The sequence below is a fragment of the Colias philodice genome, chromosome 5 (assembly GCF_061535455.1).
Source record: "Colias philodice isolate Cphi_HAF_F1 chromosome 5, ilColPhil1 Martin Lab GWU primary, whole genome shotgun sequence".
NCBI classification, from domain to species: domain Eukaryota; kingdom Metazoa; phylum Arthropoda; class Insecta; order Lepidoptera; family Pieridae; genus Colias; species Colias philodice.
The window spans coordinates 8,753,072-8,775,079 of record NC_143090.1 but is presented as its reverse complement, the minus strand read 5'-3'; the positions used below and the strand labels follow the sequence as shown (position 1 = coordinate 8,775,079).

The 22,008-nt window shown below is 33.6% G+C and overlaps 2 protein-coding genes across 6 annotated transcripts in view; both read right to left on the bottom strand.

Moving 5' to 3' along the window:
* Positions 1-22,008, bottom strand: part of CASK (peripheral plasma membrane protein CASK) — a 151,745-nt gene that overhangs the window by 106,751 nt on the left and 22,986 nt on the right. The window lies entirely within an intron of this gene.
* LOC149488559 (uncharacterized) lies at positions 2,750-7,720 on the bottom strand. Its single transcript, XM_089695719.1, has 2 exons — positions 7,618-7,720; positions 2,750-3,365 (listed from the first exon to the last, which is right to left on the bottom strand). The coding sequence occupies exon 2, from the start codon at positions 3,086-3,088 to the stop codon at positions 2,783-2,785; it is 306 nt and encodes a 101-aa protein (XP_089551845.1). The 5' UTR covers positions 3,089-3,365; positions 7,618-7,720; the 3' UTR covers positions 2,750-2,782.

Below are 22,008 nucleotides of genomic sequence, written 5' to 3'. Positions count from 1 at the left end.
TGATATAGCGAAAGTTAAAGAGCCGTGAGACTGAAGTCATTACGAGAATATTATACTTAAACCTTATTAATTGCGTTGAGTATTAACGTGAATATATCTCGAATCTAGAACAATCCAGCTTAAGTTATATTACATCCTATTAATATTATAAAGGCGAAAGTTTGTATGGATGTTTGTTACTCTTTCACGTAAAAACTACTGAATGGATTTGAATGAAACTTTACCACAATATAGCTTATACATCAGAATAACACATAGGATAGGTTTTATCCCGGAAATCCCACGGGAACGGGAACTATGCGGGTTTTCCTTTGAAAACGCGGGCGAAGCCGCGGGCGGAAATCTAGTTTGAAATAAACATATCAAACAGAATTTGACGGTGAACATAAAAGTGTTAATATACTATACAAATAGACATTAAAACGTTCATAATCTTTCATATGTGTTAATCCAATTATTTCCAGAGAGAACAGAATATTAAAAATCTAATATGAATAAGCGAATGGAAACAAATAAAACAACACATATTTTCTCTATTCGCATAATTGCTACTGATGCAAATAAAATTGATGCAACAGAGCGGAATTTTGCTGTTTATTTTTTATTCATATTACATTGAAGTCCCTTTAAAACAATTTTCATTGGAAAACTGCATTTGCTTGATTAAAACATTTTAATATGAAATGTGTCCCATTTATTGTGCTCGGTCAATATTCAATTTGTTTTGTATTAAACAAGAAATATCGATTTTTTCAATAACTTCTGTGTACTAACATTACGTAGCTTTTATGTCAGAGTAATAATAACAAAATCATTATTGAAAATATCGATTCATGAACAATAAATCTGCGCAATTATTCATAGACCAGCATCCACCAGCTGTAATTTAAAAACCTCATTTTCCCGCTTCTAGACTACACGTGATAAATTTTCATAAAAAAGCGATTCACATCATACTTTATACAGATAAAAACACTCGCTACTCATAAGTTATAACGGAAAAAAGTAAGTTGTATGAGTTGGAAACTCATAAGTAACAATACTTTGAAGGATTACTTCATACCTTCACTTTGTGATACGTATACGTAGGTACGTTTAGTTTTTTATTGTGCGCGAGGGGGTAATATCTCGTACCAAAAATGATTAGTTCAGTGAATTTGATAATGTACCGAAGATAAAAATATATGATGAAATGATCTCTGCTGAATAGTTTTTACTTTTTTATAGTTGTATTGTTATTATAATTTTATCCTGAAACCTGCAACAACATAATTTTCATCTGATTTGCAAGTGTACATTATGAGTTTTTTGTAGTTGTTTTTGAAACGTTGTTGTATCGACAATCATTATTATAGTAGACTAATTGAATGACGCATTCATTGAGTTTTTACCTGAGAACCTCCAGAACAGAATAACAACCACACGTCTTAATTTTAATATCACTCCCCAAAAAAATAAATGATACTATAAATCTAATTCGAACATAATGCTTACATAAATACATCATCCCCTCGCATTACGTATACATTATGAAGTAGATCGCATCAATCAAGACCAGCTGCGGCGCGTGACAATGTTGTCACGATACTATTGGAAGTTGCTAATAATTCTTGGCAGGGGTAAAATTATGGTAAATTGCACGCATTTTTATATTACTGAGATTACAGGTGACACTGAGTGAATTTGAATGATTAACAACGTGAATTTTCGTGTTCTTAGAAGCTGATTATGCCAGTACAGATTTTGGTTACAATTGTTCTATGTAGAGTGAAACAAACAAGCACTTAAATTAACGATTATAGAATAGACATTAAACATTCTAATCGTGTTATAGTCAAATATAATTTATTGTAATAGAAATCACAGCACTAATCCGATGAATGCATGCTTTGCTATTGAATTTTTAATGAACTATTATCGCGACCAATATCAATGGGATTCTACATTTCTTTATTTGTAAGAATACTGGATTGTAACGGTATTAAATAGAAATAATTTATTAGAAGTTATCAGTTCCTAGTAATAAGTGGTTTTTAATCTTACCACTCCGTCCCATCTTAGAATTATATCCAAGATTATAACACGCATTAAATGTACTTTATGACTCGCTTCAACCTCCATAAAGCGGAAACGACTCATTCAAATATGAATAATCGTTCAATTTATTTTTTGTCGTTTCCGAGTTATCAAGTTACTCGTATATTTGATATCTGCCGATGAGTACTTTGTAAAACATATATTAATAATTAATGTAATGAGTTTATTTAAACTCTAGTTAAAAAGGTTCAAATAAGTAAGATATAATATTATGTAATTTAAGACATTTTGCCTAACATATCTAACAGCTAAATAACATAATATATTTTAAGTCTGTAGAGTGTAGAGGTTAGTCACTTAATGCCACTAAATGTGACTTTCAGTGTTCTCTTTTATTTACTCCGTCGTATTCACACGGTGTTTAGTGTTATTTCGAGTGTAAAAATAGATTGTAGGCTAAATTAATCGTCCTAAAGGATTTATTCCGTAAGTAGATTTAAATTCAGTGAATCATTATTTACTCCACAGTCCACACATTCCACGCAGCCTACTGTAACCGCGACCGCCATAGTTCGCTAAGCGAAAAGTGGTTTACTAATGTGCGACCACAAATTGAAATAACTGTATCTATAGGTACGGTTCAATCTGTGTGCGAACATTCACGGAAATAAGACTGCAGCAAATATACCTGTATATTATCTACTGATGCTATACTAATGAGAAATAGAAAGAACTGGTCTAAATATTACTGAAAAACAAGATAGAAAGGCGACGACGTAAACATAGTGGAACAAACCTGTGCATGAGCAGCGCAGTACTCCGGCGTGGGCTGTCGGAAGGGGCTGTGCACCGGGCAGGAGAGCGGCTGCGCGTGCTGCAGGTGGTGCGCGTGCGCGTGCGCGTGGTGCGCGTGGTGCGCGTGCGGGCCGTGCGGCAGGTGGCGGTGCGGCATGCGCGGCGCGTGGCGGGCGCACAGGTGCGTCGAGCTGCCATGGTGCTCCGCGAGCGACAGCGTCGAGCAGGACGGCCGCCAGTACCCTCCCTCCTCCATCTCAGGCCCGGGGGGGCATCGCGCTGCGCCACAGCATGCGCAGCGCCTTGTGCACGTCAGCGCATGACGCCTCGCCTCGTGCGGGCACCAGTCCTCGCGCTCGCGGCCCGACACCCTTTCCGCTGCCCTGTACCGTTCACGCTAGCGTCTCCGACGCGAACGCCACCAACCGCGCATCGTACCATCCGACCCGACACTGAATTTTATGCGTTCGTTTACGCTTAACACACTGCACTGCACTTCGAATTGCTCGATTTACAAATTACGAAATCCGCATCTTAAAAAAAATGAAATCGATCACTATTCTATTATTGCTGACGATGTCGATCTCTTTAAATATGCGCTCGAGTTGGCTTAAAATTTTGAACTTATTGCTTTGTGGGGTTAAATTGATAACATATTTCAACTAACGTATGCGACTTCTTCCAAGTAGGTTATACAAAACAAGCCAACGGCCTTGTCCCGATAAAAGTGGGTCACATATTTAAGGCCACCATTTTTACATTAAAAGTAGATAACAACAAAAGTTTAAAGAAAATATTCACGTCAAGAGAACGCAAAATTCACAAAACGTAAGAAATTAAGATTTATAAGAATGGAATGAACTAGACGGTCTGTTAATATTGTATAAAGCTTTGCGAATAAAATTCTCGAGGTGTGTAAAACCAAATCCGAGCAGCTTCGTGCCCAGGATCGTAAAACGTTAAAAATTCATTTCTAAGTTGTGGATATCACGCACGTCAGTTACGGACAAGAGCGTTAGTCGTAGATACTTGAGTGCGGATAGCAAAAAAGGGATCTCACGTGTTTGAGGAGCAGCGTAGTGGAATAATGGGGTAGGTGCAGAATTACAGCCCCAGAGGTACTCGCTTATACTGCGGTGAGCCATGCTGAGTTTCAACGGGAAATGTTTGGCTGATTAATTCAGTTTCTCGTCTCTTGTTACTCCCCATGGAGCAAACGAAACAAGAAAGATAAACGAGATCGAAATTCCTATTCAATTGTCTTAATGTTGTTCGAATTTCAATGAGTGCAAGTCTTGACCTTGTTTGGATAGAAAATTGGCAAGATGTTGCGGTTTGGATACGATATTCATTTTTAGTTTTTATTTTATTTTATTTTTTAAGCAATTAACATCAATATTTAGCCATAAATTACATGATGGAGTGTAAATACAAAACGTGCAAATTTTTAACTTGGATACATTACTTTCTCGATGTGCCTTCCGTTCATTTTATGAGGTTGATTCGAAAAACCCATAAACACGCGTAATCACGTTCAAACAATGTTACTCAGCAAATCTTTATAATTAATTAATTAACTTGCTTATGCAAAAACACGGGTAGTCTGAGTTTAACCAGACATAGGGGAATGTTTTTAATTCTTCCCAGTCAGGCCTGAAGCGGAAGAAGAATGGGTTATTGCGCCCTACATTAATTTCCCGGGAGGTCGCAAACATAAAATATTCAAGTCGTGCACTATAAGGGCATTCGTTAGAGCACGTTTTAATTGGCGCCCGGAAAAATTTAAGCCTTGTCCTGAGCCGGATAATCGACCGAGTTCGGCAATTATCCATTAACAAAGGTGGAGCTTTATCCCAAACTTGAGATCCCATTATTTATATGAAAATATCATAATACAGCACGGATGAGCTTTATATTAAATTTCATCATTACCGATAGTTATACCTATTTCAATAGATACATTTCAGATTTAAAATAGATGTTATATTTGAAACAATTTGAAATATTAAAATCTCAATTCAATTAGGAATATCAATATTTATTATTTCCGTGCTTTGATAAATAATACATTGCTCGAGATACATTTTGTTTATTATAAAATTGTGCAACACAAAGCACAGCTCTCTAATCCAGCTATTATGTAGTATAATAATAGATATTAAAAGCTAGTTATTATTTCGAAGCAGCAGCTGTGGTCTTTGTATTTATTTTCTTAAATAAGGAACAAAAGCTAATCTTAAAAGGATTAATTTATTATCACTTAATGTTGACTTGGTGAGTCTTAAAAATGGAAATGAAGAAGATAAGAGATACTGTTTTCAATTATGCAAAAAATCTTTCGCCAGTTCGCGACTTCGGGTTTGATTTCGATAATTAAAAGAAGTTGAAACGTTCACAACTTTAGACAATTGCGATCATGAATATGAAAGACCTGAGTTGGAATCAGTGCCAGAACGTGAAATAAATAAGGTTTACAGATCGCTTTCTGCTGCAGTCCAGAATTGGGTCAGTGGGTCATCAGTTCGGAATCCCCTGTCATAGAATGAGGTACTGCAGAGCTAAACGGATTTACATCAGCTGTTGCCGAATTCTCTTAACAGGGCCGAAAAATGTCAACCGACGCCCGCTTGCCGCTTGAACACACATACGATATAGGTATGCTCTCATATTATAAGGAAACAATGCAAAAATTTAATAAATCGATTTTTGTTACTTGGACCATGACCCGAATCAATTTACAATAAAGATAACAACATGATATTCATTTCATAAAAACGCTTAGTCCTCTTTACATACTAAAACTTTAGGAGAACGTAAATCGTGTATGTGTGATGGTCTTGAATATTTAACCCTCATAAAGTTTTATATTTTATAGGTTTTCCTATCCACGCTCTCGGTTGTATAGGATAATGAAAATAAATCATGCCTACTTGATACGAGTTCATGATAGTCACAAAGCCGGCCACAGTAACTGTGTGAGGGTTGAGTCAACAAGCCCTAATGGAAACATAATACGGAGAGGATGTAGGAAATCTCTGTTCGAAGATACAAAATGTAAAACAATGCGGTGAGTTCTCTTTATATCTTGTTGGATCAAAAATCTTTGCGAGCTGAGTCATGCATATATGGATTTTATAAAGAAAAATGGCGTGAGATTTGTAAGTGAAGAGACGCACGAGAAAGATTCATTTACATCGTTTTACTGTCGTATTACCATTATATTTACGTTTTTATATCTTTTCTCAGTGGATTAATGCTGTGCTTACGAAGCTTTTAATGATATAATATTCTGAATTAGCAAAGTTTTAAGCAATAACAAAATAAATGTTCCATTACACGACTCATTAGAGACGTGAACACCTTAACAGCATTGTCATTAAAACTTATTTTTACAACTTCGCATAAAAGACACATTTTACGTATATTAGGAAGTGGATCATCCTCAGCAATGAGCAAAATGGGTCATGGTCGCGTTAGGTAAACGTCCCCATTTTGCCTTTTCACGGCGAACCTCAAATAATACTCCCTAACAAGGAAACAATTCCCCTTCTTTATGCATAAAAAAATGAATTGGATAAAAAAGAAAAATCCTTTGCTGGATTACTGAAAACCATCTTACTTAGCGATGGCTTGTTACAATTACGTTCTCCGAAATTTTGGAAGCATTTCCAGTGAAATTCTATTAAGATATGAACAATTTTTCGGGCTTCGAAATTTTTACCCGCAGTACAAGCCTTAGACAGAGAACTAAGCCAATTTAATCCGACAAACGGGTCCGCTTGCGCAAAGTAAATCCTTTTCAATTTCTCGAACACTTATCGCATGGACTGGGTACTTAGTTGCGGCGAGCGAGAGGATAATTCTGCGTCTTGCAAAGTGCAAATATTATAATACAGCTCTATTCTGCGATACACGTATACATAACTATATTGGAACCTACTCAAGGCCAAATAGATCGATAAAACAATGGAATAATTTACCCCGGTCCCGACAAAATTGAAATTCAAACGAGAGGCTGCCATTAGATTACTTCAGTGAAATGTATCAACGAAAGCTCCCAAGAAGAGGGTAAGGTAATGAGGTTATACATTTGCGAAGTGAATTTAATTTCAGAGGTTGATTTTAACAAAGATTAATTTGCAAAATTCAGATTTTCGCAAACAAAGGATGATCGCTAAGCTCAGGAACATCGAATAGGCGGACAATATACTAGTTCAGTTCTAATAACTAGGAAAGGATTAAAGCAGTAACGAGGGTTTACAGACTATTCGATACATAGACTGAAATCGACAAAGACAGTTCCAAATGTCAAGAGCTTGCCAACTGGCAGAATTATCGCACACTAGCTGAATAAACTTTGGCTGGAAATCCATTGTACAGCACGATACATCACAATAATAGACAGTTAAACAAGTTTTTATTTGTCTTAGATTCCAGATAAATCTAATGCTATGATCAGAAAGGTGCAATAAACATTATATTCATGATAAATACAGAAGCGGAATAAATAGGAGCTGAAATAAAAGGTATCCATCTAACGAGACATTTGATTGGCGCGCACATCAATCAACCCGCATCAGCTATCTTCTACGACCTCCAGACAAGTCAGGTGAATCGTGTCATAAAATTTTACGATTCGCATCGCCAACTGCCGTAATTGTATTCTAATGTCGCGAAAATGCTTCGGAATAATTGCGTTAAAGCGCACAATTAATACGGTGAAAGAGATCGACATGTATTTTTATTGGGGTTCGATATCGATTCGGACGGGGTGTGATTACTTACAATGTTGAAAGTGTCACGTTTATTGTCACTATTTGGTTAGTTGATAAAGCGGTTAGCTGAGGGAGAGACGGATACGTGGTAGTGCGCGCTCCCCGCGGCGTCGACTGGCGGCCGACCGGGGCGTTTGAGGCTGCGCGAGCCGTCCGCCCCCGCCTTCATTCACTCACACGTACCCAGGAGGCCTAGCTTATAACAGCCGGACTTTAATGCGGCATGTGCCGCTATCTTACAAAAATGAATATGCGTGCTACGAGATTTAAAAACATTATCCGGTAGGGCGATATAAAATGAAGACGAGTTTTTTAATGTTTTACAGTTCAAATTGTTAAATTTTACAGCCTTGTATAGAATATGACGATAAAGCGCCTACGTAAAAAGTTGAGTAGCTAAAATAATTTCGTTCCTAGTCGTACACTTAAAATGTAAATATAAGAGATGATTCGTTGCATCATTAGATAATTAAATTAAATTAGTAAATAGTAATGTAATATTTCGAGGTTAGGCAGCTTTAGGCAGGTTTTATAATTATCGGTAAACCATATCACATTTCTAACACAATTATTTTGAAATAAATTTATTGTTCGATAAAGCTAGATAATTGATTCCAGTTTATTATTACTTTTAATTCATTCATGATTATCCATTGAAATTGATTTCCCACATATCTATTTTACACCACAAGAAATATAGCATCATTACAACTGAGAAACAGTATCATAAACGAATAAAAAATAAACGATAGTACAAATTTTGTTCAAACAAAATACGAATCTATGCGAAGAACTAATGTAAAACTGGGTGGAAGTTGAAAACAATGAAACGAAGTGTGAATTTATTTTCCGCTGCTCTTCTACGACACGAATTATTCATCATCTATTTTCATAAACTATTGAATGCATTTGCGTTATGGTTTTACCGTATAATATCAAGCCGTTGCATATATTCATGCGAGTTTAAAAAACAAAGTGTTTCGCTACATAATTTTGATCAAAAATACATCGAAGAAAAAAATGACGCCGTAAAATTATCGTGTACATATAATTAAATCTTATCTACCGCAGATTAGGCGAATTATTTATGTATTACATAGAAATACAGAGGGTTTAGTAAAGTGAAAATTGCAAGAGAAAACCGTAAACACCTCACCGGCACTGATTTAGGGGTTAAGAAGGTAACAGGTGAACGTTGCTGACCTTGAAGTAAGCTTTTATACAGATTGCTAAGACTTTCGTCGTTTTATAAATATTATATGAGAATTGTTTAAACCCTCGCATATGAATATACAACAAATCTCTTCTATATAACAGCGAGAGGGTATTTATTTTACTTGAATACTTACTGTAGGTACGTAATAATGTCGACTGTTTTATATTTATGTAGCAGGAAATTTTTAAATTTATTTTTCAAGTGATATTTCTTTAGGCGCGTTGAGAGAAAAATTTCAAGGGCATCAAGGCAAGAACGTCACGTCACGTCATGAACGTCACGTAAGGCGACGATTTGGATACCTTTGAATCTTGCCAAAGAAGTTTCACTTCTGACAAGTGTGCTCGGCACACAGATTTTTTTTATTTAATTTTTAGTATAACTTAGACCCATAATGTAGAGATGGTAAACAAAAAGTCAGCAAGTCTTTAACTACGTTGAACTTGTTATTTTGCTGAGCTTTAATTGATATACAAAAGTTTGTTCTTATCTATATAGAATACACTTACCCACTGCAAACATTTGGTTTTTCTCTTACCTGTAAAAAGAAAATTTAAACGATTATTAGCATCTTGAGGTATTGATTCAATAAATGTATAACTACGTAGGACCTAAGACCTTACAATGTTTTCAAATCAGAATAAAGTTCAGGCCATAGAAAATATTATTTTTGCAATAAATCTCATTTATGTAGACAATACTAAATACAATTAATACAAATTACATTTCAGTAACACACAACTTCAAAGGCTGCAGCGGTACAAATAAACGCGTACCATATATTTCATTTGTGGAAGTAAGAGGATTTGGTATAATTTAACAGACATAAAGGACCCTTTTTCAAAAACTTGTTACACAAAATATAAGGTAAAACGTTTACAATATCACAAATAGGATATCTTTTGTTACCCTTCCGAGTTATATATTGAACTCCTATAGGTACATAACATGATAATAACATGATTCGGATCATGGAAATAGTCACTTATTTCGCAAATGAATCTTTATGGATCGGAAAATTTGATAGCATTTTGATGATTGAGTGATCGTGTTTAAATTAAAATTACCAAATAGCTGCGTGTTATTGGTAAATAACTTTCACAAAGTTAAATTTGTGAATTATTTTTTGATATTCCGTTTGTTTTATCAACTCTGCTTTATAGTAAATCATTTTGAATGTTTTTTTAATCTACAAATTAATTTTGGAACGTTTTATATTGTTGTTAAGATTTATGAAATGAAATTGAACTGACTTAAACACCAACTCTTGAATTCAAAGCACCAGATTGTTTATTTTTATTATTTTTCTTTATATTGATAAAGTTGTTTAATTTTCGCCTGCAATCGTCCTCCGCCCACTTATTTCTTACTTGATTCATCCATTCCTGCGATAAAGCCAATATATTTGTGCTCATATATCATTACTACATTTCTTGTAGGTTTTCTACTCGATGCACGTGCCTCGTCGATTTACAACTTAGTATTACGAGAGTGTTCGATTATTTCTCTTGTAGCAGATGATCAGTTAGTGAGCAGATAGATTGCCAAAAATCAAGCATACGTTACATCGCATGTGCTGCAAGTCCAAAGAAAAATGGCAACCTAACGTGCAGTGCACCTGGATAGCAATAGATTACTGCCTAACTTTAACCTTACAAATAAGAAAAAAAGTAGGTACTATCAAAAATGTATGTGTACAGAGTTACAGCTACATGAAGAATACATAAAACATTTAAATATCGTAATAAAATGTGTGAAAACAATACTCGACAAGATATAGCTAATATATTCAGCACGCATCGATCTAGTGAACGCATTTCAAATCATAACACGTGCAATCTCTATTTTCCTTAGCAACGTGGATGTATAAAGACAGGCCATAAAAATGGAATATCAAATGAAAATTTTCCTTAGCCTGGCCGCTTTATTGCGGTCAGCGCAACGGAAGACTGCAGCACTCCGATATTTTGTTTTCTTGTGCACGAACCCGTAATGTAATAACGAACGCTGAACGATGAAATTTCATAATTGAATATATTTTAATACTTCTCTTTGTTATGAAAATAAACAAGACTCTAGCGCTGTTTATTAATTTCGAAGGACGTCCAACAACTTTAACTTGCAGCAGTTCATAGCTTCATACTTGTTATAAAGATTGAGTTTATCGCACATGTAACATGTTTCGTACACGATCAAAGTAGAACAAAGTAATGAACAATATGTTTAGCGTGTAATGCACAAGATTTCAAATTAACATAATAAAATACGTACCTACTGTACAGGCGAATAATTTGACTCCGTTAATTCGTGTTCTCGTTAATTTCTTAATGATGTTAAATGGTTTGAAGGAGGCTTGTTTACCAATGTTGTCAAGAAATTATAGCTTATTGTTATCAGAATAATGAGAGGGCGAGAAATGAAAGGCTGACGATTAACGTTGATACATTAGCTAGATACGAGGGCGGAATTAATCACTAGCACGCAGAAACCCACTCAACGCGTTGTAAGTTACTTTTATTGTTTGTTTGTTTCAATCTTTATTAAATTTTTACAACAGTCAAAGATGGTATTTATAAATCACGGCTTTAAGACTTGCTCTTAAGTATTTGAATCCTTGCAACAATTTTTCTTTTAAACCAATATATTTAAATTAACAATATATTAACGAGGTTATTTTTCATTATAAACATTAAATATTACTGAGCCTCTGAAAAGCAAAAACGTTTAACTATCAACCAACTAATTGTCACCGCGTAATCATAACAGAACAAACTAATTAATTTTATGATTATACTCATAAAATGAAAAGACCATCGCTCATTAAATCTATGTACTCAGAGTGCTTCAATGTATGCTTTCCATTTTACCTTGTCAATGTAAGAAGCAGTTTTAGTTTAAAATGATTCAATAAAGTCTAGACAACAACGTTCATAGCCCGTGGGTGCCTTGAACTTTAATTAACACACTTACAGCGAAATCTTAGCGACACTAAATGCAATTAAGCGAACATGTTGTATACGGCCTTAATATGAATATTATGAAGGACGATGCATGCAACTAATGCGAAAACTTAAGATTAAAACAGATTAAATTTATATCAAAATCTACTTAGGAAGCATGCAAATGATCGAATAAGGATAACATAGTAGTTGATTAGGTTATTTTCTACAATAAATACACTTAGTTGTTAAGTTTTGTTTTAATATACCAGATAATTAATATAAAAATTAAAAATCTATAGATTCGTATGGGACCTACTTTTCAGGTGTGAGGTTACAAATGATACTTGCATATTTTAATTTTATAATTTGGTCTCATATGCAGTCTCTTTCGGATGCAGGAGTGGTTACGAATATAATATAAACTTTATTTATCTCAATTGTTAGGTATACATGTCAAAATATTGTATCAGATATCAACTTTCATCATCTCAAGCTTGAAATTTCAATATTGAATTTATATATACGTGCCTGTTCTGCTACTGACAGTTAAGATTAAATTCCAAAACGTGTATTATCTTAATCATATTACACGACGTTTCTCAAAGTGATCATTTGTTGAAAAATATAAATAAAACATATAGGTGGTAAATAATAATATTGAGTTAGAGCTGAGTGTTTTTAAGTCTAAATTGTTTGACAACTGAATGCCGTGAAGGAGACGAAACCGCACATAAATTTCTACCGTTTGTGAGCACTATGCAAAAACTCACACACATGTTAACTACAGAAAAAAAAACGGTCGTCAATAATAATACAAATACATTAAAACGTTTTTATCTCAAAATCTATAATTTCATAAGCCATTTTGCTCCTCAGAGAACGGAATCTAGATAAAGTAGAAGAAGTTTCGCGTAAGAATTTCATCTCAGCAGCAAGTTGTAATACGTGAAATAATACAGCAATTAATGAACTATTTATAAATAAAATTTACATTGTCGATATTCGATCTACTTCAATTGTTGTATCTTTTAAGCCAATATAACATCTTATATATAAAATTCTCGTGTCACAATGTTAGTCTGCATACTCCTCCGAAAAGGGTGGACCGATTCTCATGAAATTTTCTGTGCATATCGGGTAAGTCTGAGAATCGGCCAACATCTATTTTTCATATGTACCACGGGCGAAGCCGGGGCGGACCGCTAGTATTATTATAATATAAAATCTTACATATACTTAATACTACATTCCCTCGGTAACACCGCTTCAAAATTCGATAACCACCATTATTTTAGCACACAAAATGATCAAATATAATCTCCCGTTCACGTGAATGCGTTAAGCCTGATCAAGGAAACAGAAAGCTTTATGGTAAGGTGGAATTATGTAGAACAGTTTCGATTGGCAACTAAAAGAGGGCAAGTGTGCGATGAAATAAGGATATGTGTAACGGAAAGAGCGCATTTCGGCTTGTAGGAAACAATATATTGGCGGTATTTGTAAATATGATGGTTTATACATGCCTCATAGTTACTTTATTTTTTAGAAACTAACATGAACACATTTCCTTTGCTTTTCGTAATTGATTTAAAGAAATCTTCGACCCTCTGTATGTTTATCGGCTGCCTATTATTTTTATTTTATTTTTAATTATATGTATGGTGTAAAATAAAGCAAATTTCATTTAATTTCAAAAAAAGTAGTTCATGAAACATCTTATTTTTGGAAACAAAGTACAACCTAAGATAGAACATTCAATACCCCACCTGGTATACAAAATACAGTACAATAAATACCAATCGTGCGTAAAGACAAAGCACTAATTCGGAAAGCACATTAAATTTTACAACTAACCTTTCGCTTGAAATGAAACGATAATCCCGCCATTACAACAATATTACAAAGCAAAGATAAAATACCTTTCAGATTCTACCACACTCTGCACACTTCAAGTAATGAAATGAAAACCTTTTTCGATATAGACTTTGAAACGTTCGTTTTCATTATACGAAATCTAAATCTGTTCGTTTGATACATAAATGTGTTTCATGTTATAACATACTTGTCGATAAACTTTGAAACGATTTTATACGATTACTACGTATCAGAGCCACAGTATTACCATCCTACAGTAGTGCGACGAATGTACTTGTGCAGAGAAACGGAGGGGAGCTGGCGGGGGTCGGGCGACGCGGGCCGCGTAAAGCAATCACGCTGAGATTGCTTTACCTATCGCGAAAGGACGACGCAGTCGTATTTTTTGTGTAATAATTTTATTATACATAGGTACTTACATATTCTATTATGGCGCGCACAAACTGTTCCATTAATCGAAATCCCAGAAGGAAACAATATTTCAGAAAGATTGTATTAATTGTATCTGTTGAATTAAAATCAAAGCTATGTATATGTTGTCCTCATTATTTCCTAATCAGATTGTACATCCCAATGCGAATGCATTACTTAGTTAAATGTTATAATATACAATTAAGAACATCCAAAAATAAAGTGTCCACGTAAATAATATTTAGCAGTGCAATATCTGTAATTATATATTTATGAACAAATAATTACATCAGATTTAATAATCGCAATTATTTTGAATGTACATATGAAATATGAATAAATGATTTCATCATAATATTAATAATCACAATTGTTTTATTTCCCATTTGTTGCAACCCTAGCGTATTTTCGTGTGGCAGCGTAACTACCTACGCTGGCGGCGGCATCGCGCGACATCAAAGGCGATTCCTTACTGTAGGAAATAATATTGTAATACTGTGTCAGAGCTGTTACATGTTATAAAATGATTTCGCTATCAATTTGAATACAAATATATCTCAAAGAAAATTAAAACGTGTCCAATTTTTATTCTTTAATATTTTAGTCACTGATAGCAAACCAATGAAAGGTACTTAAATACAAAAATTCAGGTTTAAAGTTATCAAGAACTTAGGTACTTAAGTACATTTTTTATATAACTCCCACACACATAAATCATATATTGTAGAAAGCTACAATATTATGATTTATGTGAAACGGTTATTCATTATTAATTGTAAATAAAAGGTACCTAGCTCTAAAGTAAAAGTAACACAGGTGTAAATATTGAATGGAGCAGGCCTAGACTAAATAGGGAACATAATGTTGATTGAATAATTTATGCAAACGAAAATGTCAAGCCTCATTTGGACCAATAAAACAACTGAGAATCTGACCTATTTAGTGTGGTCGAAGCATGACAAAAGCTCTGTATAATATAATAATAAAGGCGATGAGAATATTCCGAATGCATTAGCAACAGTTAGCTGAAGAAAAGTGCTACGAAATTCTTTTCTCTTATAAATTCGCGCACACTGTCAGTGAATAATGAAGAATGCCAAGAGAACTAATTATACATGAAGTATTATGCTAAGTAGGGATAATATCATTCTGATGCTGGTTTTAACTACTTTTATTCAGTCCTTATTTGCACTCGGCTTTACCTGAAAATCAAGTCTGTCGCATTAATATAATAAACTTTGAACCAAAAATGATGTCTTTCTTTCAATTTAGATTTACATTTTTGATAACAATATAATACTTGCCATAAATAACAATCTCAGCTAATTTTATAACATAATTGAATGCACATCTCATTAATATTTCAAGAAGAATCTGTCTTGAAAATTAAGCAAAATTTTAGTTTTTGTGCAAATACAATCGTCGTTTTTGCGTTCGTTACGACACAACTTTGTTCCGCACGCTGCATTACCCTTGCTATGGAATTATAAAGAAACCAGTAAAAATCTTACAATAGCTCAAAAAGCATTGCTCTTTTGAAATGGAAAAAGGTAAAGACTTGAAAATACTGCGTTTTTTCGCTACTCGTATAAGCATCGCTTATTGCACGCGACAAGCACACTATGCTCTATGATACAAATGTAAAACGTACTGATTTTTATGTTTATATAATATAGTTCGTCTACACGTCAGTAGTACGAATATGAATAAATATAACACAACTATTTCAGGGTAAGAAAATATCATGTGTACATCTTTTACCAATTAAAACAACCTGTATTCAACCAAAGTAGAAGATTGATACTATCAATAGAACCTAATACAGAAAAATAGTGTAAGGGTTATTTTTATTTCGTTTGTCCCCAGATTTCGGTAAAATAATAGAACCCAATCTTGAAAACAAAATGTAGCTGAAACCAAATCTCACACTTTGTTAGTATCCGAGTATATAAAGACTATTTGGAAATGTCCGCAAAGTCGACCGTAGGAAATGGTCAATGTCGCTTTTTAAATTGCTTTCGCTTTAGCCACGAATTACATGAAAAGAGTCGCAATAAACGTCATATCATGTCTTCATAAAGATAAGATTATGTATGTCCATTTAGTTATGCCATAGATCTCATGTGTATACAATATCCTAATGGATAATTATTTTACCATGGAATTCATGGAAACCCTACACAGAAAAAATTCCTATGTAATCATGTATAACATTCTTACCTCCATTTTATAATATACATATTTTCAATAAAATTTAAACTTTGAAGTATGTATATTGTATTCAGTGTATTAAATTCAAAGACTGCTTATCTATAAAAAAAATCCCGAACAAAATAGTCCCAAAATACGCCGTTACAATTGAACGAAAATCAGCAAACGTGATTGCTCAGAACGTATTTAAGTTCTCCATCAACAAATCGATTTTCAAAGACATCTTTCGGTACAATCACACCGTTTATAGTCAGTGACTTTCGCTTTCCCATGTACAAAGAGTGAAATGGGAGCAACGGACCATGATAGTCGGAGTTCTTTACAAATCGAAGTCCTGAAAGGGATGAGAATTCTTTACGCGTAAAACTTAAATGAAGAATGTAAATAATAGAACGTTATCAGTTGGACTGGTTGTTCAAATGTAGAATATATATATATATTACTAGCGGTCCGCCCCGGCTTCGCCCGTGGTACATATGAAAAATAGATGTTGGCCGATTCTCAGACTTACCCGATATGCACAGAAAATTTCATGAGAATCGGTCCACCCGTTTCGGAGGAGTATGCAGACTAACATTGTGACACGAGAATTTTATATATAAGAGAAGATATAGACGTTATATTTTATACTTAGACGTTTAGTGGAGCGCCGTAAGGTTTATACCTCGGAATCCAGGGCCAGTCAATGAATCTTAATATAAACCTTGAAAATATGTTTTTAATAGTATATAGAAAAATGTTAAAAAAAATTTTTTTCGCGCTCTCAATTTTTTTTAAATTATTATAAACAATTATTGATTTTTTGGAGTTTTCATTAATTTATATTAGTCAAAAGTCATATTTTAAAAAGAAGTAGATAATAATATACCGATGAAGGTCGGGTTGGAGAATAGAGGGGATAACAGCAGCTGTTCGGTATTGTTCATGGCGGGCCCTCACAGGATAGTACACGTTGTAACTTGCTAGACTTAATACGTAGCTGTTGTTTTCGTTCCGAAAAATATTTATTTCAGATTTTTGTTTATTAAAAATTAATGTTTATATTATTGTGCAGTGAGTGTGATAAAAGTTAATTACTGAACAATATTTGTTGTTGCAGCCACGTGTCGCAATGGGTGAACCATCCAGTATTGATGTACAAGCAATGATTGCCTCATTTGTGATAAAATCGGATCTAGTTCTGAATTAAGCTCTGAACTAGGAGATATTATAAAAGTCACTAGAGGCATATCATCATTAAAAGCTGCATCTGCGGAAAGAGGGGATGGACTTTCTCAGTATATAAATACTCGCGACTTTGTCTACGTGCATTCGGTACGCAGACAAAAATATATTAATAAAGGATGAATTAATTCTTAATTAAAAAAAAAGAACACCACATCTGCATGCTCTCCACCTAAAAAAAAGCTTCGAACAGCTACTTCAATTGATTTTGATTGGAAAACTAGGTGCTTCTTTTGTGAAAAAGAAGCACCAAGCTCATGCAAAACAGGATGTGGTGCATCTTGTGGGTGCAGGAAAAGTGGATTAAACTGCACTGCAGCTTGCTTAGAATGCAATGGTGACAGCTGCACTAATCCTTCACCTACAATCTATATCAACGAGATCGACGACGACGACAATAATGTACAATGATGTAACAATGTGTATAGTTAATGATAATTTTTTTTGTAACTTATTTTTTACGATAGTCTAATAAATTAACATTGAAGTTACTCTGCACATATAATTTATTACAAATAAAATTAAATTTTTCACTATAAACACTTTTTCCCCCTTCCGCCTCTCATTTTTCAGTAAATTGTTGTTAAAAATTGTTGTAAATCGAGATCGGTCAATTTTTTTTTTTTAACTTTTTTATTTGAGGTTTTAATAATGCAGTCTCATACTTGATATACAGATTCATTGACTGGCCCTGGGTTCCGAGGTTTGACCATTTTTATGCCTTACGGCACTCTACTAGTTATATTTAGACGTTATATTACGACTATAGACGTTGGGAGTATTGAAATGTGTCATAAAGGGCACATTTCAGGTTCAAAATAAGCAATTGTTGTAAGATCATTAAAAAAAAGAACTGATGTCACATAAGATTCTCAAAATACTAAATAGGTATTCACTTTCAACAGTGGTTTAAATAAACCTTCGGTGGTTTGGCTTTACCATAAATATTAAATACATATTCTAATCTTAGTAACCGATATAATTGATAATATATTAGAAATGCTATCAACAACTCAATTTTATTGTTTGATCACGATTATAAAAAACTTTTTTTACTCAGGAAATTACGAAACAATGCTTTATAGTATATCGCTTAAGGTAGTTAAATGTTAATCGGAATCTGCAACTGAAACACTGTACTTACGCAGACTTATCATAACGATCCGGTATAATGGAGAGCTTTTAACATTTTACACCGCAACGTTTTAAGTGATTTCAATAAATGTTTGCAGTAAAACGTCTTTGTTTATATTATAGGAAACATGGTGCATTTAATAAAGAGCACAATACAGGTTAAAATAAGAAAAACATTTCATTATATTGAAAGTTAGCGTATAGCAATCAAGACTAGATGTTATAAGAGAATTCAACAGACTTTAAAAGAACGAAATATTTTTGTATTAAAATATGAAAATAAAATGTACCACGAAATATGTGAAAGAAATTCCAAATACAATGTGACTACAGACAAATGGACACAAATGCAGGCATGATGAGGTTATATTTTCTGCAGCGACAAAACATATTTCAGGCTCACAAATACGTGCTTATATTACAAGAGATGAAACCTTTTAAAATATTTCATTTCATACTTAATTAGAATTGTAAGAAATTAAATAGTAACATCGTTATGAAAACAATGTATATTAAAAAGTGTTTCTAACGAGAAGCTAGCTGTTTTTAATAAGAATATACTGACATTACTGAATACAACCTCTTTTTATACAAAGTGCTACATTTTCTCGCTTCTTTCTCGTAGAGGCAATATGTTACTGCAATATCATACGCTTTGGACACTACATTTGTTTACGAAAATCATAACTTTCGTATCACGATTGCATGTTCTAATTGCCACCGTAACAACTCTCTTTTCACTCGAAGCATAAAAGGGTAGGTTGGATTTAAGTTTTTTATTTCAAAAATATTTGTCGACACAATTTTTGTAAGCACGTAGATAAAGCTTATTACAGTTTTTCGTAAATAAAAGAAAAAATATTGTCAACTCTCACAGTCATCTAATTAATATAAATTGTCATTAGTAGCTTCTATAAGGAACAAAATATAATAAATTTAATAATTCAATTACGAACGAGGTTATCTATTGCCATTTAAAGATAGTAATATTCTTTCTGACCTAAATTCTTGGTGCAAAGGTTCATTTAAAACTACAAACTATCCAGTGCAGACTAAGTCTTAGATAAGTAGGTCTTATAATAATTATGTCGTTAGTTTTATTATACTTTTTTCATTCGATAATGCTAACTAATGGATTGCTTTACTTCAGCATCAATAATAATTAGAGATAGCTACTGTATCATATTACTTATTAGTATGGGTATTGGTTAATCATATTAGTTGTATGTAAATTAGCACTTTGACATGTATTTGTTATGATTATCTACAAATAAAGCAATTATTCATAAAGTCGATTAAAATCAACACGTAAATAATTCATACGACTTTAGATATTGATTCTTTCACATACTACCACACAAGAATATGCAAATGCAAATCCTTTTAGCTACCGTTATCCAAAGAAAACCCGCCTAAGCACCTTTCGATTCCTGACTTGTATACATTGTAAAAATAGGTAGGTAATATCGACTGCTTTTCATTTCTTAACAACGCTATGCCTTTGAACCTATCAACCTTTGAGGGCAGGAGTAGCGGTAGGGGTATTATGAAATCAATATCGGGATCGGTGTCCATAATCCTCTATCAAAGGGAAAGGAGCGTTGTGTATCCTGTATAACCTAATAATGTTATAAGGCACGTGAGCCAATTTGGTCGTAAACGTGGCATTTTACAGGTAGGTATACAAGGAGCTTTCGACACGAGAAATCACTTCCTGCAATCGGGTGATTGTCAATAGGTATCAGAAAATGTTGATTTAAAATTGAAGTTAAATATAAAACCTCTTGATTACAAGTAAATATATTTTAATACGCATTATTTTGTATATCTTGTACTATGTTAGATATAAGTTACATATTATGTAATATTGACATGATTTTAATAGAGCAACTATGGAGTTTCTTGCCGATTCTTCTCCATAGATACTGCTTTCCGAATCGGTGGTAAATGTTAAAAATACTTATGTAATGACGATTCAAAAGTGCTACCAAATAGTAGTCTAATTGAATAAATGAATGTTTGAGTTTGAGTTTATGACGCGAATAACAAGCTACCTTATCTATGTCCCATCTATACATGATTAAATAGGTATTTCGATGGTAAATAGGTTTGTCATTTACATAATTCAGCGCCATAACAATTAGTACTAGCACCTGAGCATTATCTCAACAATGCTATCGGCTTTATAGCTATGATTTATACACGGCTTTTGTCATTTTCAAGTGAAACTCGTGGCATGTGTGCTACGCTAACAACTTGCACTATGTCTCTACTCTATAATAAATGTATATGTATGGTTTAACGAGTACTATTCATATTGGTGTACTGTATTTTACAAGTTTCTTAACTGCTGCACTTTATTCAAAATGCGAATCGCGGAATCAAAGTTATGTAACATGTCAAATAATTTGTTTGTTATTTCATAAACATTAATAAAATAGTCCAATTAATCTCGATGTTTTAAAGGTTACGTGCAAATCATATTATTTATTATTAGAAAATAGAAATAGAAAATAGAAAACATATTATTTTTATAAAATTTAAAAGTAAATACTAAATCTCATAGTTACAGCTTTAATATGTGTAACGGGGCGGCCTTATCACTTCAGAGGTAGTTATTATAACAGAGTATGTTTATAAACACAGAAATTGGTTTATAATATCTATTTACAATAATTCAAAGAAAAACATATAAGTAATTCAGATAGAAGAACGCAAGGTAAATATGAACCGTATTCTATAAAAAAATGTAAGCAAAATACAAAAACTCCGGTAAGCGAATCACGTACTACGGTAATCTTATTTCTATCTGAACATCAAATAAATTGTACATTGAACTACTTCGTCTCCAGCCGTTTACAGCCAGTATTAATAAAAGTGAAGTAAATCTTAAAAATTATTGTGTCTCAGGAGCTTTATGTCTCAACTTTTTATTAGAATATAAGAGGGTAAAGTATGGAATAAATTATTTTGCGCGACTAAGGTTTATATATGACGTACTAAAATCGTTTATAACGTAGCGTTTTACCGAATACAAACATGGTCTTTCCAAGGCTATATAAATGCTCAATGAATCAATAAAGAGCGTTTTCTTACTGTAAAATGAACAGATTTTGCACCGAATACAAGAAATGCGTTTCACAGAAATGACACTACCACACACTGCAGTTATTTGTTGACGTTACACGTTGTAATAAGTTCAGCAATATCGATGTTTTCGGTAAACACGAATAAAACGTAAGGATATGAGAGTGTTGCGCAACTTCTGGCACAAGGCCACAGACGATCTCATGGTGCTTTTGCGCGATATCTACGGTATATCTAGACTTGTAAAATATGAGCGGTTGAAACCGCTGGCGCACAGGCGTTCATTATAATAAATTGGTGT